This window comes from Mastigoproctus giganteus, chromosome 5 (genome assembly GCF_048544385.1).
Source record: "Mastigoproctus giganteus isolate SK-2022 chromosome 5, ASM4854438v1, whole genome shotgun sequence".
Lineage (NCBI taxonomy): Eukaryota > Metazoa > Arthropoda > Arachnida > Uropygi > Thelyphonidae > Mastigoproctus > Mastigoproctus giganteus.
Window position 1 is genome coordinate 180,777,777 of NC_143579.1, and position 24,808 is coordinate 180,802,584.

General features: G+C 35.3%; 1 protein-coding gene across 1 annotated transcript in view; it reads left to right on the forward strand.

The window, feature by feature from the left end:
- Window positions 1–24,459, forward strand: part of Pisd (phosphatidylserine decarboxylase) — a 98,772-nt gene extending 74,313 nt beyond the window's left edge. Inside the window, exons 6-7 of the mRNA XM_090374731.1 lie at window positions 9,617–9,777; window positions 24,211–24,459. Of these exons, the coding sequence (XP_090230857.1) occupies window positions 9,617–9,777; window positions 24,211–24,459 (410 nt within the window). The remainder of the gene's footprint in view (window positions 1–9,616; window positions 9,778–24,210) is intronic.
- Window positions 24,460–24,808: the final 349 nt, after the last annotated feature.

Below are 24,808 nucleotides of genomic sequence, written 5' to 3' on the forward strand. Positions count from 1 at the left end.
TTACAGCAAAAAATGTAACATGGAAATATCAGCTGCAAAAACAAAAATCGTGGCTTTTCAAAGAAAGGAACTCGTTCAAAGCAAAATTTGTATTGGTAATAAAATTCTTGAAAAAGTAAATTGTTTTAAATATGTTGACTACAGCCTAACTTACGAAAAAGAAAATATTTGTAACAAAATTTAGCACTATAACAGAGCAGTCAAGTTTTTAATCCAACAAAAATGCAGAGACATACCAGAATAAAAGTATACAAGACACAATACTCATATATGGAAGGTGAAGCCTTCACCATCAAAAAAAAAGGTAAATGCCAAATCACTTCAGCTGAAATGAAATTTATGAGAAAAACTGGGATTTATGTTGCTAGACTATATAAAAAACAAGGAGATGCTAAACAGATTAGAAATGACACTATAACTGAATACATCCAACAGTACAGACAGAAATGGCTACAACATGTGAAAAGAATTAATAAACCCAGGATACCTCGTCAGATTCTCTGCTACATCCCTAGATGAAGAAGAATGCCAGGATGACCAACCAAGAGACCATAACAGTGCCAGTATGAGTATCTTAGAAACTGCAAACCTGGTAGGGTCTTTGTATAGGACTATGTCTTGGGTGAATTCAGAGATGTGAAAGGCCAGTGGAGGCCGGCTTGTGCAGTGTAGCAGAAAGGTTACAGCCATTCAGATAACAACCCAGTATAACAGTGGTAACTAAAGAGGTATTTCAGAACATAGAGCTTGTCCATAGGTGGGTATCATAACCAATGGCCAACACAACACCATATAATGAATGAGTGGAAAAATGTTGCTTGGGCTGACAAGTCCCAGTTTTTCTGTTATGCTGATGGAAAGATGAGAATATGGTGGAAACAACATGAGTCCATGAACCCCGTGTGCCATTTGTCAACAATATAGGCTGGCATTAACAGTGTAATGGGTGGGGAGTGTTTCATGTTGCACATTAAACCCCTTGATACCAGTAGAGCAACATTTGGATGCCACAGGTTATTTGAAAATTGTTTCCAACCAGGCACATCCCCTCGTGACTGTCTGCAGTGTATTCACCTGCAAATGGGTTCTTCCAACAAGATAATGCACCTTGTCACAAGTCCAGAATTATACAGAACTTGTTCCAGGCACACGAGAGTGAATTTGTCTTTCACCACATTCACTCTCATGCTCTTGTGCATGTAAGTGACTGACTGAATGTGACTTCTCGACCCTTTGATTTTGAACATCTTTTTTGTATTCCTCCATTCTTTTGCTTAAATGTCTGTAACAGGGTTTGCAAATGGTGGGCTCTCTGTGTTGTCCATAGATTCTTTTTTGTGTGGTCTGCAGTGTTTGACCAATAAGCTGAAATGTTGCCCAGTTAAAAATTTTGATAAACCAAAAAAGCAGAAACATAGAGTAACAAGATGAAAGTTAATGTTTGGGCATACTCTAACTAAACTGGTGATCATTTAAAATAATGAGGGAAGAGTTTGCTTATACTAAATGTTGTAATAAATAAAGATGATGGAAGATATGCCATAACTTCAAATGTATTCTGTTCATTTTAAAAATAACATATTTTTAGATGCTTAGATACTTACTATGTTAATCACTTATTTTTTTTATTGAAAACTACTACTCCACACCACTTCAGTACACCACTCAGTCAAATGCAGTATATCCTCAATTCGATATTTGGAATGCAATGTGTTTTGAGGTTTCTCTACTGTTCCCTGATTAATAATATATATAAGGTTTTTGTGCATTTTTAATACAGATCATTCAAAATATTCATTGCTGTGAAATTTGAAGTTCGGTCTCATGACTTGTAAATAGCTTGTCTAATTCAAAATGACTGCCAAAACTGACTACAGGCAAACATCATTATAATGAAATTGAATGGAGCTATAACAAAAATTTTGTTAGTATATTGTATTATAAAACAGTATATGGCATCTTGAAATTTTGAATTTTTATTCTCTTCTCCAAGAACTGCATGTGCAGCATTGCATATGTGTTATTGGTATTAATGGTGTAAACAAAGTGGGTTACCATTTTGTTTATACCATTAAAAAAAAAAAGATATAAAAAAATACACTGATCACTAATGATACAAAGGTGCTGTGTGCCTTTGAGTCTGCAAATATGTGCTCAATTGAAGAGAGAATGATAATAAATTCACTTCAGAGGGGGAAAAATACTTTCACAGGGGAGAATTAAAAAAAAAAATAGAAAAAAAATTCACAAGGTAATGCAAGTATTTTTCAGTTTCTTGCACATAAAAACAAAGATAGCTGAATTTTGTTTTTGCCACCTTAGCCGTGCAGCTCAATGTATACAAGTGCTGTGTTGTTTATTATGTATAAGGGTACATATCTTCTAAAGAGAAAGTATTCATATTTTGGGATATTATTTATTGTTAAAAATTATAGTTCTTGAAAAAAAATCTGTGACATTTCTGTCTTCTAGCACTTCTGCACATTCAGTAAATTTAATGACATTGCACTAAACCACTCTTACTAATTACAGGCTATGTAAGCTGGTCATAGCGTGCTTGTGTGAATCAGTAATTAAATCTAAAATAATTAAATCTAAAATAATTTGATTATTTTATCTAGTATCTATTAATTATCCTGTTATTGTCTGTTTAATTAATAGAATTAATTATGTATGTAAATTAAGTAGCTATTTACAAAAGAGAATAAGTATGATGCTCCTTCAGGACCTTTTCTCTCATTTTGAATATTACTTTGCCAAACCAAGGTAAAAGACAAAAGGTATTAAAAAAAAAAAAAAAAAAAGTACAGAACATGTCTCGTCTCTACCTTTGAATTTAACAATTTTAACATCGGGAAAATCAGTTTTTTTTATTTATTTATTATTTTTTTAATGCATTATTTATTTTAGTATATAGTTGTGTGTAATATTTTCCTTTCAGTGCAGCTTACATCGTTAGCCTTTATCACAAATAGCAACTTGCTTACACTCGGAGGGAGGGAGGTATTAAATTCCATACATCCCAAGTAAAATTTTGCAACTATTACAGAATATTTTTTCAGCTGTTCTGAAGTGATGTCAAGCTGATCCCTGGTTCATCTTGTGTAGTTAACAAGAGCAGTTCCCACTTAGTTACATAGTTTACCGAAAGTGATAATGCAAAAATGAGAGAGATGTCACCCATGTTTTTTCTTGATTTACAAGTACTGAAGAGAATATGGATACTCACTTTTTCTTGAAGTTATGTACAATTATACATAATAAATAATATAGCACTTTTTAATATACAGCTTGTTTACAGCAGGCTGTGTGACTATTATCAGCAAAAATGAAATTTAGCAATCTTGTTATCTTTCCTATATTGATTAAATTAACACTATCTACTCACATGTGTTTACACAGTGAAACTTAAAAGAAATTATTAATGTTTGAAATGAGAAATATGGGAATTCTGCAGTGTTTTTTTTTTTTAAGAGTATTTGACTAAAGATTTCCCCTGAATAGCTCTTAAAAGATTACCTTCAATACCAACATGTTCTAAACTTGTACAGATATTCTGAACCCATTTAAATTGAGACTTCTTTTGGTCTCTTGAACTTCGAAATAATCTGATTTTACTGTATTGCACATATATCGTGATTTTTTTTTTTTTTTTTTCTCCTTGAAAGAATAAACTCAAAATGAAAATGGATTTTGTAAAGTTTACATGCCCCAGTAGTATTCTGTTTGGTCTCTAAAAATGTTATGATTATGATCCATAAGATAATTTATATGCTCAAATAAAATAATTATAAAAGTGATATCATGATATCAAATAAAAATATAATCATGCACTTTATTTTACTTCCTTTTTTTTTTTATCACTAACCATGCAGCCTGCTAGCACCAAAAGGTTGCTGATCCCTAATATTCATGATTCCCTTCCGTAGATTTGTTGACATTGGGCATGCCAGTTTTCAGATGGGATCTCCGAGACTGATTTCATTGTTTAAATGGAAAGTACTTTTCAGAAAGTGGGATCCTGTGAATAATGATATTGTTACTATGTAGGAAAGTAGATAAATTAACTGATTTGGCCACACTTGGGCAGTTTTCTGGTTGCCTCTTGGGATGAACATATTGTGGTGAATTACTGGCCAGTCCTGTTCTATTGTCAGAATTGGTTTTTCAATCATGGTATGTTTTGATACCTGTTATTCTTCTTTGAACTCCTTGGATTGTTTTGAAATTCCGTCTTGATGTTATTACCTTTGCAGTGTTTATAGTGCTACAAGGCTGTTAGAAAACAAAATAGCATGTAAAATATTTGATACCTAATATGTAGTTGATTTTATACTTCAGTAGCCAAGCAGTCAACTGCAAGGATATAAATGTCTACACACGTTGAATGATCATGGTTCAAGCTCACACAACTACTAAATATATTATAATGTTCCTGTATTCCCTCCAGCTTGTGAACTTCTCTGACCTCATATAGTCTTTCTGAAGTATAAGCAGAAAAATTTATTTATTTAGGCACACAGTGGCACCTGGTCTGGTGGTGCCCCTGCTAAATATCTGCTGCACATTATTGCTGGTTCAAGATTAATAGCTGTTCCTTTCTTTACCTTCCAACTATACACACATTTCTTACTCAAGTAGGTTTGGAAGTCATAAGTTTCTCTTTTTGAAAGAAGCATCCTGAGAGTTGAAATGGCATTATTATTTGTCCTCTTGGCTATTTTTGCACTCTTAAGTAGCTTTGGTAGCTAAGTTATTCTGTATGCAGATTAAGCAAAACACCCAGAGAGATGAAGTTCTATTGTTAGTATTACTCTTTTTGCTTTCCATGCTATCTTGTTACTTTCAATTTCAGTGTAATATAAACAAATGTGTTTCTTATCTGATGACTGCAGCTACTTCTACTACAGAAATTAGGTACTCTTTATGTTTAATTATTATACTGCATAAAGTAGCTTTCTTGTTTCAATTATTATAATTATGTATATATGTAAGTTTGAATTTGCAAGCTTAATGGTTTTATAAACTTAAATGGAAATGACTAATAGTTTCACAATTATAATGTTCTTCCCCAGCTCCTGTCCAGCAGAAGTAATAAAAGTTTTGTTTTGTTGTAAATAACAGGGGTATACAAAACATTTTTAAAATTTTTCCTTTAAAAAAATAAAAATTACATTATTAAAATATTGAAATCTATTGGTTAAAAGCATAGCATCGATATATATATTTAAAGAGAAAAAAATTAAAAAAAAAAAACTGAACTGGCAGTACAGTTTGTTTGCGGACCCAGTTTTTAAATACAGTTGAACTTCCTAGTCTCATGAGTGCCATGAGATCAGGAAGTTTTGCTCTCTATAGCTGTTATTAATAATACAGTGAAAGCAAAAACATTCATATATTAAGTATTGATGTATATTTATTACATTTAGCACATTAAAAACACCATCAGAAGTGTCAACGTTTTCAAATAATTCGGTTAGTCTCCACAGCATCCTGAGTTTGCAAGTGAATTGGCATGGATTTTGTAGTGATTGCATCTTCAACAAATTCAGTGTTGTTTTCCCTTGCTGTCTTCTTTGTTTAGTAGTCTCTACAATCTCTCTCTGTTGGAATTCCAGAAGTTAACAAATCATCATCCACGTGAACAAAATTGCCAATGTTGTTTAAATTGCCAAAATTCTTAATTCCATTTTGTTTCAGTCATTTTGATAGAGGTAGTAGATTGTCTTTATTAATGTTTTTTCCACTTCTGGAAAGTTCTCCTGATGATAAACTAGATTTCCAGAAGCTATTCCCATGCATACATATTTCATCAAATGAATTGAAGGAAATGCAGAAACATTGTTGTGTAATCCTCTTTCTCATCAGTCATTTATTTGGAGAGTCAAGAATTTCCTGAAATAAACCTTGAAGATTTTAATAATGCCCATATCCATTGGCTTCAAAACAAAGTTTGCATTTGACAAAAACACCGTTTTATTTTCAATAAATCCTGCATGTGATGGTGCACTAGACAAATATCTACCAGTAGTAAAACTTTTTTTTTTTCCCCTCTGATTATTGTCCTGCTTACTGTCTGAATAGTCAGACTAATAGAACAAACTTATCTGAGAAAAGATCCAAACCTCCCAAACATTTTCGTGTTCATTTCACAAAATATATGCAGTCTCAGTCACAATCTCAGTGATGTCTATTTCCACTTAGTCTGCCAAGCCCCATGTACTTTTTCTGATGGAATCCCAATTATTGCTTGATTCAACCACTGCTCATCTCAATTGTCATAATTATTTGCTGTATGATTCCTTTCGCTTAAGAGGTGGTACTAGTGCATATGTCCTAAGTCTCTGATATTCCCTGTCAGAGACATAGTAATTTGGAATCTTCTCTTTTCGATCTTCTCTGGCTTAATATCGCTACCTCACTCTATCAAATTCATTTGTTAACTCTTTTGTTCTCCCAATTTCACTAATTACTAGGAACTCTTTGACTTCCTCTCTCTTTGAAACTTTACTTTCTCCACTCCAACTTTCCTAACGGTGAGGTAGTTTTCCTTGTGATTTTAATGTTCACAATTCCACCTGGCTTTCGTTTTATAGTCATATGAATCAAGGTGGTTGAGATTCACTTTTGCAATTACTAATGACCTCGCACAGATTTTTCATTTATCTAGCAGAATACCAGATAATCCTAACTACACAGCCAACACTCTTGATCTTTTTCTCACAAACAACCCTTCTAAGTACACAGTTGAAGTGAGTAGTCTCTTTTCCAGTGGAGCCTTTCTCTCTTGGCCATTCTCAATCTCATGTTTGGCATTACAAGAATGCAAAATGGGATTATCTGCAAGATTTCTTTTCTTTTCCTTGGTTGGATTACTGTTTTTAATTTTCTGATGTCAACATTTGCTGAGATTGTGTCAGTGAAATTATTCTTGTAGGGACTCCACCTTAAAATCTCATCCTCTATCTAAACCTTGATTTTCCAATAAATGTGCCAAGATAAGAATGTTGCATATCACAGTTAGCTTGCATCCAAATCTCCAGGTTCATTTTCTGCCTACAACAAAGCCCACAATAATTGAAAAGCAGTTATTAATTAATCCATACTAGATTTTGAACAGTCTAAGAGTAGAAAACTTGCTTTTTTTCCAAATGGTAGTTGAGCATTCTCGCCTCTTGCCAAAGCTGTTGGACACAACTTTTGCCTTTCTCTATTCCCACCTCTGTCAAAACCAGATAGTTCTGTTGCCACCTCAACTAACCTTTCTTCTTACTCTTGTATTGATACCAGTACACTCCATTCAGTGCCTCCTGTGGTCTTCCATTAAAAGGATGTCAGTAGAATTTTGAGCATTTTTAATGCCAAGAATGCTCCAGGTCTTAATGGTATTTTTCCACTTGTTCTCAAAACCTGCATTCCTGAGCTTGCCCTTGTTCTCTGTCACATTTTTTTTTTTACAATATCTTATTCCATTGGTGTTTTATCTTCTGCTTGGAAATTTGCTCATATCCAGCCAGTTCCTAAAAAGGATGAAATCCCTCACATCTTAATTATTGTCTCATTGTACTTTGTCTTTCTGAAATACTAGAGAAGTATATAAATGATAACCAGTATGGATTCCATCAGTGTAGATCCACTGGTGATATACTGGCTTATTTTACTCATCTATAAAAAAATTCAGTGGAAAAGTTTGGTGAAACTCAAGCAGTTGAAATTGACATTTCAAAGGCTTTTAATTGTGTTTGGCATAAAAGTCTTCTAAATCAGCTTCCATCTTGTGGTATCCACTTTATCCTGACCGCCACAGGTGATGGTAGACAGTCCTCTTCTAAGTTATTTACTAATGCTGGTGGTGGCGGCCAGGGTTCAGTTCTTTCTCCCACTCTCTTCCTCTTGTATATTAATGACCTTCTTCCATTGACCAGGAATTCTATCCATAGTTTTGCTGATGATAAGCACATTGCATTTCAACTTGTACTACATACTGCAGGAGCTGCAGTATGTAGTACACGCTTCTTGATTAGACCGAGGTTCGAGCCCATGACCACCAAATATGGAGAATGCGAAAAGGTCAGGGAATGATCACCGCATATCCCCGGAGCTTTAGTTGCTAATGCTCCTAAAAACCAAATAATAATAATAATAAGCCTAATACTTCCCAAACAAAGTAGAAGTGATTATCAAAACACAAAAAGGAATAAAGAGGAAATTAGATGTTGCTAAGGGATAAGAAATTGTGCCTCACAGGATGGACTTGATGAGCCAATGCTAAACTGGAACAATAGCTTGGAAACTCTATAAACAGAGTTATTTTTAGATTAAGTTACCTGCTGTGCTTGAGGCAAACAATGGCAAAACCAGTGTAGAAACATAGGCATATCAAATGTTTGCTTTTACAAAATAAAAAATTGCATTTTTGAAATGTGACTATTAATGGCTTACGAGAGAAGGTAACCATTTCTTTGTAAATTTTGTAATAGAGATCACATTTGTGAAATTCATATTGTATATTTAGGCCAAGATAAATGTAAACAAACACAAATAAAGTTTCTTATGCTTGTTCCCATACTTATTTGGCACGTTTAGTGAAAGGTGAGGGGGGGGATTAGATAATTCAAAGTCATTTTGGCATACCTTCAGATTATCCAAGCTTTACTGTATTTATTTTATTTTGATTGTTATAAAGAGAAAGAAAGGAAATGCAGTTGTCTAGAATTGTTTTGTTTATTTAAACTATACCAAAATATGGAAAAATTTGATCATAATTTTTGCTGCTGCTTGTTTTGATTTTGCATCAAAGAAACTAAGGCCATGAGGCATCCATGCATGTATCTGTAAATTGTGTTTACTCTATGACCAGTTTCTTGTTTATTGGATGAGTTTCCAGAACAACCATGCATCTTCACTCGAAGCTGACTAACTTGTTCATAGGTGGAGCATAAAATACATCTTTCTTCTAGATGGGACCCAGGCCTTTTTTCATGTGGTGTAGAAGAACAGAAATTATAGCCACTCTAGCTTTGGGAGAATTTAATTTTTTTGCAGAAATTGTTTTATGCTGTAAATTTTCTTATTTTTGTGTTTCATAAGGAATTGTGGACAACTTATAGACCCTTTATAGCAGGATTGGGCAGAATTTTATGTAGCAAAGTCTACTTCCATGGTTTGCCCAAAAAAAAAAGGGTCAGCAAAAATAAGATACTGAGAAATAGTCTCTTGATTTTTTAAGGAGTCTTTATGTGCTGTAATGTAATAACTAGATCGTATGTATAGCTTAGCTTAATTTTCAGCACTCGCCTCATGAGGTGAGTGCTGAAAATTAAGCTAAGCTATACATACGATCTAGTGAGAAATAGTCTTAAGGAAATGTTTTTTTTTTTTTTTTTTTTTTTTTTATGATACTGTTTTTAAAAGTTTCAGTTAAATGCAATTTTGAATATGTTGTATATTCATATATGTGTATTTTGGGGGAGAGTTAATGAGATGGTGTTTTTTTTTTTTTTTTTTTTGTTGTTTTTTTCCCCTCCATTTCTGTACCACTGCATTTGTTTTATGAAGTTTGATATCCTACAATTAAAAAAAGAATTGGGTTTTGAAAATGTATTTCTGATTGCAGGTGAACTCCTAAGTGTAAGGCCTGGAATTGTCAGCTGGATAGCTGGTCTTTTTAATATCAATGAAAGAGTTGTATATATAGGGGAATGGAAACATGGATTCTTTTCAATGACAGCAGTAGGTGCCACTAATGTTGGTTCCATTAAAGTATATTTTGACAAGGTGAGGAATCATAGCAGTCAGTTACTAAACAATCTTTAATGAGTACTTTATATATATCTTTCTTCACTTGTGCTAAATTGAAATTTATTATGTTAATGGTGTAGTACTGGAAGTTCCTGAAGACTGTTAATCTGACTGTCCATGCTTGTCGCTCACAGCAACAGATATACATTTGATGTTTAGAGAACTTGTGAAAACTTGCAATTAAGTTGTATATACACTTGTTCATCATTGAAATATAAATATCCCTACCATGCTGAATAATGCACTATGCTGGTACAATGCAAGCTGTATTCAGCAGATCGTTTTCTTATGTATCATTAAGTGTAACATGTCAGTAAATGTCTTGAATTGATGGACTTAAATCCTAGATACCAAATGACAAGTGCCATAGTTATTGATTCAGCATGGTTGTAAACTCTTCCCATACAGCTATTGTAGAGGCCAGCAAGGATTGGCAGATTAATGTCAAAGGATGTAATGATCATGAGAGGAGTGGTGAAACAGTTGAAAGTAAATATTTTTACTGAATATGGTGAAGCATATAGATCAGGTGTTAGTAGGAGGACGGCATTAGAAAAACCATCATGCAGTATGGATATACCAACCCATTATCCACATCCAAAAAATCTGAATTTTTTTTGTAACTGATTAATTTTAATTTGATAGTTACAATTTGTTTTATGAATAATTAGCATTAGTAAAGGCATATGATGCAAGAAAGCAGGCTGAAAGTATCAGCCAAAAAAAAAAAAAAAAAAGTTTCACTCATTCATTCACTCCAAAAGTTTGTGTAGTAAAGCTTTGAATTTAAGCTATCAACTTCCACAACGACAGATGTAAGTTTGTTCCAGCAATCAACCACCCCGCTGTCTAAAGGCAAATTTCCACACATCTATTCTACAACTGTCTTTCCTCAATTTCAATTTATGCTCCTGCAGGTGCGAAATCTGAGAAAGAGGAAGAATCCATCAGCATTAGCTTGCTCAAACCATTCAAGGCCTTGTACACCTCAATCAGATAACCTTGCAAGTGCTTAGTCTCCAGACCCTGCAATTTGCAGAACTTATGCCTATCTTTGTAACAGCAACCCTTTGTTCCATTCGCTAACCTCATTGCCCTTCTCTGTCTCGTTCTAGTAGCTCAACATTTTTTCCTAAAATGAGGCCTTGAAATATGTATACAGTACTCAGGTGTAGCCTGATCCTTGCCTTATACAAAGGGATAATGACCTCCTTATCCCTCTAGCAAAATTCCTATATATCATTGACAAGACCCCATTAGCTACTCTTGTAACCTGTCTACACTGTTCAGAAAATTTCATATCTGACTGCACAATTACCCTCAGGTCTTTTTCATTCTCCATTACCTTGAGTGTAGTACGGCACAGTTGGTATGTTACTCTGGGATTACTGCTACCCGTATGCAGTACGTTGCATTTGTCAATGTTAAACTTCAGTTGCCACTTCTCAGGCCATCTCCCTAACTTTTCTCGATCCTGTTGCAGTAGCATACCATCCTTATTGTCATTAACAACCTACCAACCTTCGTATCATCTCCTTAAGCCTGACATACTTTCATCAATATCATTAATAAGGTTAGAGCAGTATGGGCTCAACGCGGACCCCTGGGAAACTACACTAATGGCATTAGTCCAAGATGAGCAGGGTCTATTATTTACCACGCTTTGTCTTCTTCCACTGAACCATCCTTTTATCCATTGTAGCAACTTGCCCTTAAGGCCATATTTCTGCAACTTTTAGTCATCTTCCATGTGCAACATTATCAAAAACTTTCCTAAAATCCAAGTAAATGATATCAAAATTATTTTTTGCATCCAGTTCATTTGAAACCACATCATAGTATCCAAGCACTTCCCCTTGACAAACTCGTGCTGTGTCTGAACTATAACTGGAGTATTGTCTAGATGATCCTGTAGTACTTCTTTTACCAGTGACTCCATTATTTTCATCGGAACAGAAGTTATGTCTAACCTGTCTGTAATTACTCGTGTCACCTTTTGATCCCCCTTTGTGAATTGGGGAAACATTTGCACATCTTCAGTCTGTGAAAACCTACCCTGAGTCCAAGGATGCCCTCATGATCATGGCTAAGGGCCTGCTGACTTCCTTTCCTGCTTCCTTTAATATAACTGGATGGAACCCATCCACCCCAGGTGCCATCCTTATGTTTAACTTCAGCAATTTCTCCTCCACTTGGCACCTCTGTAGCCAGGTGGGCAGGAGCAGCAGTGCATAGCACACGCTTCTTGATTACACTGGGGTTCGAGCCCGTGACCACCAAATATGGAGGATGCGGAAAGATCAGGGAATGACCACCGATTATCACGGAGCAATATGGCCTTAGTTGCTAATGCTCCTAAAAAAAAAAAAACAAATCACAATAACATCTCCTCCTCTTTGCTCTCAGTTATTACAAAATCATTTAGCTCCCTGCCAGAATTTAGAAAACTTCTGGCATTCCTCTCCATGAATAACTCATGTGAATGTAGATGCAAAATACATTTTTCAGTTTTCAGCTTCCTGAGCAGAATCATCAACAATCAAACCTTCAATATGAAGTGGACCAATCTGATTCATCCCCTTCCTTCTAGAGTTTACATAATTAAAGAAGTCTTTACTGTTTTTCTTTTCATCCTTTGCCAAAGATTTCTCGTAGTCTGACTTTTGTTGCCTAACCTCCTTTTTCACTTGATTACAGATTATCTTATATCTACCATAGGCATCTGTGTCTCCCGATAATTTGTGTGTCCCAAGCATTTTCCTTCTCTGCCACGAGTCTCATTAGTTTATCTCACATCCATTTAGGCCTAAACCTTGAACAGTATTTCTTTATTGGTATGAAAAGCCTAGTAGCTTCCAAGATTAATTCCTTGAATGCTCCCCATTTAGAATTTGCTGTTGGTAACATCGTCAGTTGGTTCCACTGTATAGAATTTAAAAACTGCCTGAGACCACTGTAGTCACCTTTACGAAAGCAAAAACTCTTCCCTTTACCCCTGATGGCAGTAACACCTTTGAGTAAATCCCACACCAGTACACTGTGATCACTGCCATCTAGTAGTTCCTTTATTTGTAAATTCTTAATGCATGACTGATAATCAGATCAAGTGTGTTACTCCATCTTGTTGCCTCTCTAACATGCTGCTGTAGAAAACAATCATCCAATAAATCCGCAAAAGCCTTGCTAGTGTGCGAGTGACCAATCCACAAGTTCCAGTCTATATTTTGGAAGTTAAAATCCCTCATTGTCAGACACTCTGATTTCCTGGCCCACTCTGTTTCTCTGTAGAGTTGTTCGTTTTGCTCATCAGAGTCATTTGGCCTATAACACACTCCTACTCTCAACTTTGCTTTCCTTGTGCTTGTGTCACACCAAACTGACTCAACACTGCACTGTCCACCCATGTCAACTGGATGTACTTCCTTAGATTTTGTGTTTCTTAACTAACAGCACGACTCCTCCTCCGTTTCTATGTTCTGCCCTTTCTGTACACATTTTACTCCCCAAATTCCAACTGCCCATTCCTTATCTCTGTGTGACACTGTCTCTGATATCCCAACTATATCTGCCTTTGATGTCTTCACCAGCATATCAAATTCTTAAAATTTATTTACTATACTCCTAACATTGTGTACATGCATGTATACATACACCTATTCTTACTCTTAGTTACCTTAACACAACCCATGTATTTACTTGTTCCATGATGACTCCCAGCAGTCCTTGAAATCCCCAATACCTTGCTTTCCAGGCTGCTGCCTCATTCCAATAAAAGCAGTACAAGAATCACTTTCACCTCTGCCTGTGGCTACTGTTAATCTATTAGTCTGTGAATACCCCCCAAGCTAGCAGTTTTCAACCCACGTAACACTACTTCGATAGTATCAGCAATATTCTTGCACGCTGTCTCTGTGGCTGGCGCATTATAGTATAGTATAGGTTGCTGTTGCGCCAGTAAGCCGAAAACCAAACCAAAGCACTCTTTCTATTTATGTGTATCACATCCATGTATAATCAATCTCTCCTGTTAACAAGCACAGACCACGCTGAGAAAAATTCTAATCCATGAGGCTTGCACCATCTCACCAGTGCCGAATTGATTGACAAGGCTCTCTCATCATATACTCCCTCCTATTGTGACTAGGCAGAATTGCAGACACTTTCAAATTTAACCCTAATTTGCGACTTTTTTTCAACATTGACCTGTACTTGTTAAGTAAGTCTGCAGATTTACTCTTAATGTCATTAGTGTCGACGTGTACAACAGTATCACCCTTTCTGCCCTTTAAAGATGATAGCTGCTCTACACCATCATCAACTTTTGCCCCTGGCAGACATTCCCTGGTCCTATTCCAACTATCCTCTTTGCACAACATATTTCCCATCTTCCTGACAATAGTGTCACTAACAATAACTAGCTCCTGTGGGACCAGTGCATTCTGACCTGAAGCTTGCCACTGTGCTGCCTGATGCACAAGAGTGAGATCTATCATTTTTGGCATCTGAGAGTTTGATGGGTCCCCCATTTTAATTCCTTCAAGGGCATCTACCCTACTCTTCAAACTCTCATAGATGCCCATCAGAACGCTGTATTGGCACCTAATTTCTAGACATGCTCTGCACCTAGCACACACAAAGACACATCCTCCTTGGCTAGATCATGTCCTATTCCAGAAAGTCCACAAGTTGCACATTTTTTTCAGGCTGTGATGCATTGGAGAATCACCCCTTTCTTTCAGTTCTCCCCCGAGCCACAGTGCTCCTGCTACTTTGTGCATGTTGCTTTGCTGCTCTGGTATGGGGCATCATTTCCATTTAAATACAATGTAATTAATTAACAATGAAAATTGATAAGGTTAATAAATTTAATTGATTAATCGACTATGCTATACTATACTTGATTGACCATGCAGTACTGTACTAAGCTAATGCAGTGATGTATTTGCTATATAGTTTTTACATTATACCTTATCTATGAAGTTTGAGATATACACTATAAAGTTATGCTGTACTGTAATGATCACAATGTTAAATTAGTTATATCCTTAGCTAAATACAAAAGATATGGTGCCTCCGTAGCCAGGTGGGAAGGAGCAGCAGTGCGTAGCACATGCTTCTTGATTAGACCGCGGTTCGAGCCCACCACCACCAAATACGGAGGATGCGGAAAGGTCAAGGAATAACCACCGCATATCCCGGAGCAATATGGCCTTAGTTGCTTATGTTCCTAAAAGCAAAATAACAAACAAACAAAAGATATATGCCCAGAAACATATTAAACTTCAAAATACATTTTTATTACAATTAGAACCCTACTATTCTTCTGCCCTAGTGGCTAAGATATTTCAGCCAAAACACTGATACGATAGCAATATGAGTAGTGAGTTATAACTTAAAAAATCACTACCTAAATTTAAAAAATAAGCTAACATACAGTACTAAGTCTATCTAATGTATTTTTAAAACAAATTAATAAAATTAATCAGAAGTACAAAAAAATTTTAAGAAAACTTATCCATTTGCAGGAGCTCCAGAAGTCTGTCTTCACACCTATAGATCCATTCCAAGAGACCTTCAATAATGCTATTGGATGACAAACTGGATCTACAAATATGAATCTATTTAACTTAAATTTAATATTTATCCTAATGCTTCCAATAACTTTGTTGACAGCTTGCTTTTTTTCTGTGCATTCTATCTTGGGTGGCAAACAGATTTTCATCTGCCAAAATAAATGCTATGGTCTGACACACCCATAATAGAAAATCTTCTGGCTGGCAGACTAAATTCACAATTTCCAAATTTCTTTTTAGATTCATAATACATTTTTATATAGCTTATATGCAAAAAAAAAAAAAAAAATGGAAAAAGCAATGAGTACAGTATTATAAACACCTGGTCAAAGTGTACTGCAATTGTTTAGTTATTCATCAAGCAAACTTTGTTGTGAAGTTTTTTTTTTTTTTTTTTATTTCCAGTATAGTGCAAAGAGAACAACAAAAGGATGATATCCTCCCTCAGTTTAGAAGAAAAAACAATTATTTTTTAAAAAAAATAAATTTATGGGATGACGGCTCCTCTAACCTTTTGTGAACATCCCAGTGTTTGGGTTGTGTATGGAGTCAGAAGCCCAGAAATACGAGCCAGAAAAATTGCCTACACCTTTTAATAATTGGTAAAGGCCTGTGCTTACTTGGTTCTATGCAGATTTATAGACAAGCAGAAAGAAAAAACAGACTTAAAATTTGTCAATAAATTGGGGATACAATATGATATTACATTAGAATGTCGTTAATACAAAGTTGAAGGGACCTAAATTTTCATGTTTTGTAATAACGAGGTTCCCCAAATGTGTCAAAATTTTACTTTTTTTTTTTTTGGTACATAGTATCAAAAATAAATGAAAAAATAAAATTTAAATTAATAAAATAATAAAGAAAGTAATAAAAACAAAAAGCGTTGTTTAACAACACAGTAATAGGAATAACACATTTTTTAAAAATTATTTTATTTGTAAGATAAACTAAGAGAAAAGCAATTAACAGAAATTAAAATATTGTACAGTATATATTTTGATATAAACAATATTTTTGTATCACAGTAAAAAGAATTACAATCTTAATATAAAAGGAGACATACAAATTATTAAATTTTTAATAAATTAATGTAATTTAAAGAAAGAATGCAACATTTGCACAGTTTTTGTCCTATATGCATTTTTAACTACAGCACACACATTATCAAATACAGTAGTTGTTGCTTCATCAACATTACTGCAGGTCAACACATTCTCTATTATGCTCAATTCATTTTGGGCATCTTTCTTTAGATGGCAGTGTGAGGGCTCTTTCACTGTTGCTGGTAACGAAAACATCATCGTTTTTTTTGGTGTTCATTAGTTCTGGTTTTGGTTGCTGTGATAGCAACTTTATCATCCACCTTCACAAACTCTTCAAATTTGCCAACAAAATCCATAATCTCCTTCAAATTCCTCCATTCTTCAATGTTGCTATCACATTTGTCTGCTGGACCATGTTTTTCAGTGATATTCTCCCTAAAGCCACTCTTTCTTTGATTATTAGACTTGATGCAATACTGTCCCAAACAATACTGAGATTACGGATAGCATCCAAGACATTCCAATTTGGCTGCAAATTGTTCCCTCCTGTGTTGCGGATCAAGAACCTTATCAGGTGGGCTATACAGTAGACTCTATTTTCTGGGACAGATCGTTAAAAAAAAAAAAAAAATCCTGGTTAATCCAAAAATACAGCAAGTTCCTGACATACGTAAGAGATACGTTCCAGGACTTCTTATGTAACTAGAGTTTTTACGTAACTCTCAAATGACTAATAAAATATTTCTGCTATATCCCTGATATACCAAAATTACAAAAACCACATATCCTCAGAAGAATGAAGAAATATAGTTATATATTTTTCAATTAATTAGTTATATATTTTTAATTAGTTCAATTAAAAACTTTATTTGGGGACAGCAGTGAAGTAGCCGGAGTGGCACATAAGAAAAGAAAACATAAAAGGAAGAAAAAATGCATGTTATTGTACTATAAAAACTGATACTGTATGTATTTTGTTGCCTTGGTTATTATAGTTGACATCATTGGTGCCGATCCCTTCACCGCTTCTCATATTCTGTCTTTGTCCTTTATTATTGTTTTCATTGTTGACACTGACAAATCTGAATTCCATGCAATACTAGTTAATGTTTGACCATTTTCGTACAACTTATTATTTTAATTTTCTGATCCAACTCGATTGCTTTCCTTTTCTTGGTAGATTTACTAGCGTTCTTATTTATTCTTCTTATTCCCTTAGTTGGCACCATGATAGTGGTCAAAGTGAAATTTTCTGTAAGGAACTTCACAGAGTTAAGACGAAAACTTATTATTATCACCCCCACGTGAGCTCACATTTTACTAAATCACATTTCTAGAGGTCACTACCATAAAACAATAAACAGAATTTGCACTTTCCAGTAACAAAAAACGCTTAAGTTGGCAATATATGCCAACTTAAGCGTTTTTTGCAGTGCGACAGAACACAAGAATCGAGACAACACACTAAAACAAACTAAATATGGGTTTTCCTCTCTTTCTTTCTTTTTTTTTTTCTTTTGAGTGGCAGGTTTTTTATTTCAGGAGCATTAGCAACTAAGGCCATATTGCTCCGGGGATATGCGGTGGTCATTCCCTGACCTTTCTGCACCCTCCGTATTTGGTGGTCACGGGCTCGAACCCCAGTCTAATCAAGAAGCGTGTGCTATGCACCGCTGCTCCTGCCCACCTGGCTATGGAGATGCCCGAGTGGGAGGGATTGCATGATACTTGGTACATTAATCTCCCAATGATGACTTATAACACTGCTTCTTTTCGCTTATTTATTATTTCTGGTTGATTTTTTTTTTTTTTTTTATTTTTTTTATTTGTGGTCTTGAAATGTCCCGATTAATCCACTCCTGGTGAATCAAGAGTCTGCTGTAAATAATTTTTATCCAGTGGCTGCATAAAACTGGTGGTATTGGGAGGTAAAAATAACAGCTATATATATATATATATATATGCCGACTTAAGTGTCTCAGCACAATATGCTGTACAGCAGTCTAGGATCATCAAAATGTTCCTTTTTTTTTTTTTTTTTGAGCCCATTCTTCTGTCCACTTTTGATAAATGAGACTGAAAAATTTTGACCATAAGCCAAGTACTTCTATTGACCTCATAATCGCAGGGAAGTTGGTTAACTTCTTTAAAATGAACGTTTAAGACATTTTAAACAAAATTTACCAATCATAAGTTGGCATTTTGTACTGTCATCTGAATTGCAGCTTAACAGAACAGTGAGTCTTTGTACTTAATTTTCCACCATTACAAGACTCTCTTCGAACAGCAAATGTTTTGTCTGGCAGCAAATTATAAAATAAACTTGTCTCGTTAAGATTAAAAATATCCTTTGCCTCATATTTTTCAAGAATGGTCCGTACAGCATACAACCAGTCTGTAGCCTTTTCTTTGTCGACTAATCCAGACTCGCCACAAACATTTCACAAAACCAAGTTATTCCTGTTTTTAAATCTTTGGAGCCAGCCACTGCTGCATTTGAAGTCGCTAATTCCACATTGCCTAGCTGGATAATTTGTCTTTTCTTGCAAAATGGACCTGATATTGGCAAATTAGATGCATGCATTTGTTGGTACCGCTCAAAGTTTTGTTTCAAGCTTCTCGTGTTTTGCACCACAAATTTGTTTCCTGTTTTTTATCGCTGCTCCAGTGTAACGTTCTTCAAGTTTTTGTTTTTTATTTTTTTTTGGTTTTTCAGTATTCTAGATATAGTAGGTAAAGGAATGTTGTATTCCTTTGCAATGTCTGTTTTACTTTGATCCATCCTATCAGCCTCTTGTATAACTTTCAGTTTAATATCAGCTTAATTCTATCCCTTTACATTTTGTTGCCATAACACTGCTAGATGAGATTTAATATAAACAAACTTTAAATTAATTTAAAAACAAGTTCTAAAAAAGACATCTCAGATAAAATGGCACAAAAAATAGATTATACTGTACTGTAGCAAAAGACTCTTTGAAATGACGTAACAATTGCAACTGACCTTAATCCTGTGGAGAGCGAAGGAATGTATGAAAACAACTTAGAAACTTTGAAAAACTGTTTTTATTCTTTTGTTAATTTAACAGCTCATCCTTCACAAAGATGTTTTTCAGAGTGCACTTAAGTTGTTTTGATTTTTAAAAAAACGGTGGCTTGATTTTGCTCATTAGTATAAGAGATATACAAATGAGTAAAAAGAAGAATGTGCTTACTTAAGATGTATCATTAACAACTGTGGATGAGATTATATACACACAAGCCGTGAATTTCCAGCTCCAAGAAATCATAAGTTTTTGAAGAGTTTTGCCATTTTATTGATTTAACTATCACATGTAATTGTGGTAAATAGGTAGCTCTAAAGTTCAAATCAATTAAATTGGCATTAGTTTTATAATTTTGTTATATATTTTAATTAACTTATAATTCCAAATCACTTGTTGGACATACATCTTTGTGTTTAGCTAAGGATATAACTAATTTAACATTGTGGTCGTTACAGTATAGCGCAAGGTATAACGTAAAACTAGATAGCGTAATACATATCACTGCAGTTAGAAATCTGTTAGATTAGTGTAGTTTTGACAATTAATTTATTAATTTTCATTTTTAATCAATTGTATTCAAACAGAAATCATGCCCCAAGCTAGAGCAGCAAAGCAACTGGAGTAAAGTAGCAGGAGTGCTGTGGCTCGGGCAAGAACCAAAGGTGATGATTCAGTTGCAACTTGTGAAATGTTTATGGATCTTTCTGGAACAAGACATGATCTAGCCATGGTAGATGTCTTTGCGTGTGCTAGGTGTGTAGAGAGTATTCAAGAAATTAGGCACCAACTCAGTGTTCTGATGGATGTCTATGAGAGTTTGAAGAGTAGGGTAGATGCCCTTGAAGGAATTAAAATGGAAGACCCATCACTCTCAGCTGCACAACTCAGTGCCAGAGCTCACTCTTGTGCATCAGGCAACACACTGGTATTCTTCAAAGCAGAATGCACTGGTCCCACAGTAGCTAGTTATTATCGTTGACTCTATTGTCAGGGAGGCGGGTAATATATTGTGCAAAAAGGATAGGTGGAATAGGACCAGGGTATGTCTACCATGGACAAAAAGTTAAATACATTGTAGAGCAGATATCATCTTTTTAGGGCACAAAGGGTGATATTGATGTACACATTGGCGCTAAAGACATTAAGTGTAGGAGATCTGCAGATTTACTTAACAAGTACAGATCAATGTTGGTAAAAAAAGTCTCGAGTTAGGGATAAATTTGTGAAAGTGTCTGAAATTCTGCCCAGACACGATAGGAGGGAATATATGATGAGAGCCTTGTCAATCAATTCGACTCTGGAGGGATTGTGAAAGGCCCTTGGTAGAGAATTTTTTTCAGCTTGCTGTGTGCTTGTTTCCAGGAGAGACTACTTCTACAGGTATGGGATACACTTAAGTAGAAAGGGTGCAAGAATATTTCTTGATGCTATTGAGGCAGTGTTAGGTGGGTGGGAAAACTGTTAGCTCGGGGGGATTCATAGACTAAAAGATTTAACAATAACTGCAGACAGAGGTGAAAGCAATTCTTGCACTGCTTCTATTAGAATGAGTAGCACTTTGGAAAGCAAGGTGCTGGGGATTTCAAGGATTGGTGGGAATCATCATGGAACAAGTAAATACATGGGCTGTGTTAGGGTAACTAAGAGTAAGAACAGTTGCATCTATACTTGCATGTACACCAGTGCCAGGAGTATAGTAAATAAATTTTAAGAATTTGAGATGCTGGTGAAGACATCAAAGGCAGATATTGTTGGGATATCAGAGACATGGTGTCACACTGATATAAGTAGTGCAGAATTGGAATTTGGGGAGTACAATGTGTGCAGAAAGGATAGGAAGGGAGGAGGGGTTATGCTGTTAGTTAGTAACACAAAATCTAAGGAAGTGCATCCAGTTGACATGGGTAGACAGTGGAGTGCTGAGTCAGTTTGGTGTGACACAAGCACTGGGAAAGCAAAATCCAGAGTAGGAGTGTATTATAGGCCAAATGACTCTGAAGAGTACAACGAACAACTATACAGAGAAATAGAGTGGGTCAGTAAATCAGAATGTCTTATAATGGGGGTTTTTAACTTCCTGGATGTTGATTAAAACTTGTGAATTGGTCACTAGCAAGACTTGTGTGGATTTATTGGACGATTGTTTTCTACAGCAGCATGTTCAAGAGGCAACCAGAGAGAGTGATACTCTTGATCTGATTATCAGCAGTGATTATTCATGCATTAGGAATTTGCAGATAAAGGAACCACTAGGTGGCAGTGATCACAGTGTACTGATGAAGGATTTACTGAAAGAGGTAACTATCATTAGGGGTAAAGGGAAGGGCTTTTGCTTTTGTAAAGGGACTATGGTGGTCTGAGACACTTTTTAAATTCTAAAGGTGCGACCAACTGATGATGTTACCAACAGCAAATTCTAAATGGAAAACATTCAAAGAATTCATCTTGGAAGCTACTAGGCTTTTCATGCCAACTAAGAAATACTATTCCAGGTTTAGTCCCACATTGATGTCAATTGAACTAATGAGACTTGTGGCAGAGAAGAAAATTGCATCGGGTGCATACAAATCATCTGGCAACACAGAAGCCAGTGGTAGATATATACTAGTCTATAATGAAGTCACAAAGGATGTTAATTAAGCAAAGACAGATTACGAGAAATCTTTGGCAAAGGATGCAAAGAAAAGCAGCAAAGACTTCTTTACATATATAAATTCTAGATGAAAGGGAATGAATCAGGTTGGTCCATCATTAGTTCAACTGTTGATAATCCTGCTGGGATGGTGGCAAATTGAATGCGTAATTTGTATCTACATTCACACATGAGGAATTCTGTAGGAAAGTGGAGGACAGAAGCTTATTAAACTTGAACAGGGAGCTTAATAATTTTGTAATAACTGAGGGCAAAATTAGGGAGAAATTGTTGAAGTGAAACATAAGGAAGGCACTTGGGATTATTTCCAGTTATATTAAAGTAGGCAGCAAAGAAATTATTCAGGCCGTTAGCAGTGATTATGAGCGCATCCTTGGACTCTGGAGGCCCCCACGGACTGGAGATGTGCAAATGTTTGCTCAATTCAGAAAGGGGGATCAAAAGGTGACACGAGTAATTACAAACCTGGTTAAAGAATACTCATTTAAGAATCATTGCAGGATCATCTAGATAAGGCTGCAGTGATAATTCAGAGAGCATGAGTTTGTTAAGGGGGGGGAAGACTTGTGTGACCATTTTGATTAGATACTGTGATGTAGTTACTAAAGAACTCTACAAAAATAATTTTGATATCATCAGGGGTGGGCCATTCCAAACGTGCAAGGGATGGGATGCACTACATCTGGGCACCAACTTTCAAGAGGTACCTGAAAACCTGAAATTTACATACACATATGAAGAAAATTTTAATTGGGCGACAATTTTCAATTGGCACCCTAGCGCCACATACCCTAGGAATGCCCCTCTATATCATATACTTGGATTTCAGAAAAGCGCTTGATACTGTTGCACATGGAAGACTATTGTAAAAATTGGAGCAGTATGGCATTAAGGCCAAGTTGCTACAATTGATAAAAGGGTCATTGGCGGGAAAATACAGAGAGTGGTTATTATTAGCCATGTGGTGCAGGGAAGCCTGAGGCTTATGCTGCATCAGCCAAAACAAAAAAAATTTCCAAGTTACCCTGAGAGAGAGAGAGAGAGAGAGAGAGAGAGAAGTAGAAAGGAATCACCAAGAAAGAGAAGAATGATGATATCCAGCTCAGACCCTGGGTGTGCCAAGCCCATACTTACCAGATGTGAGCCCCTGAGTGGCTCAATGGAGACTCCACTAAGATTTGGTGTTGGGCCCATGTTGTATTGTTTATTTATTATTGATATTGATGAAGGTATATCAGGCTTAATGTCCAAGTTTGCAGATGATACAAAGGTTGGCAGGGTTGTTAATGAGTATGCTACTGCAACAGGATCTAGAAAAGTTGAGCAGACAGGCTGAGAAGTGGTAACTGAAGTTTAACATTGACAAATGCAAAGTACTGCATATGGGTTGAAGTAATCCCAGAGTAAAGTACCAACTGTGTGGTACTACACTCAGGATGGTAGGGAATGAAAAAGACCTGGGGATAATTGTGCAGTCAGATATGAAGTTTTCTGAGCAGTGCAGACAAGCTGCCATATCAGTTCATGGGGTATTGTCAATTATATACAGGAATTTTGTTAGTAGGGAAAAGGAGGTGATTATCCCTTTGTATAAGGCAATGTTACATATAACATGACATAAACTTTAAAATCTGTACAAACAAATAATTTACTCATTTGTGTACATTATTTGTTTTCAAATTTAATCTCCTCTGAAATATGGTAACTATCTGTGAGCTCCCGTTTGCACTTTACACTTTCTGTGTTTCTTAGATAACTGCTTGACAGATTACTTCATGGTTAAATAATAACCATTGAATATTTTTCATTTGCAGTAAGCACTTGCTGTTTTACAGGTGCAACAGTTTTGCTGTACTTGTAAGCATGTACACCAACTTGCTGATACCACAATCATATTTTTTATATTAAACTAAGTTAAATTAATACATTCTTTTAAAATTTAACTAATTTTTTAGAAAAATTTAAATTTGTTTTTAGAAAAAGTTTAGTTCAGATAAAGTTTTCACAATAGAAGGTAAAGTGTTTCAAATTCTTTTGATTTATTTTCATATATTAATGCAATAATTAAATGTATTTTTTTTATTTACTAGGACCTATCTACAAACAAGTGCCAGTGGGTAAAGGGAAGCTTTAGTGACTGTAGTCAGTTTAACAGCACTGACAGCGAGATAAAGCTAAATAGAAGTGATCCATTCGGAGAATTCAACTTAGGGTCCACTATTGTACTTGTGTTTGAAGCTCCAAAAGATGTCAAATTTAATATTGAAATGGGTCAAAAAATTAAGTATGGCCAAAGAATCATCACAGATAATGGAAACTCTTCAGGGAAAACTAAGTGATATATGTAATATGTATTCAAGTTGATTAATATTTTGTTTACTTATCTACAAAGATCTGGTTGTCCTTGCAGGTTAAGGATGAAATGATGTTATCTATTTATTAACACTGCACATTTGTCATGAATTCCTGGCATATTGCTGAATTTATGAATTTATCTGTGATGTATGTTACATCAGAAATTATTAGCCAAAGGGATTAAGCGATCACAAATCATGTGATTTAATGTAATTTTATGGAGACATTTTATGCCATTCTTGTAAAAATTAGAGGTTCAGTGCTTCAATCTGCACAACATGCAAATCAGCTTGTGAATATACACACTTTTACAGACAAATACATACACGGTAC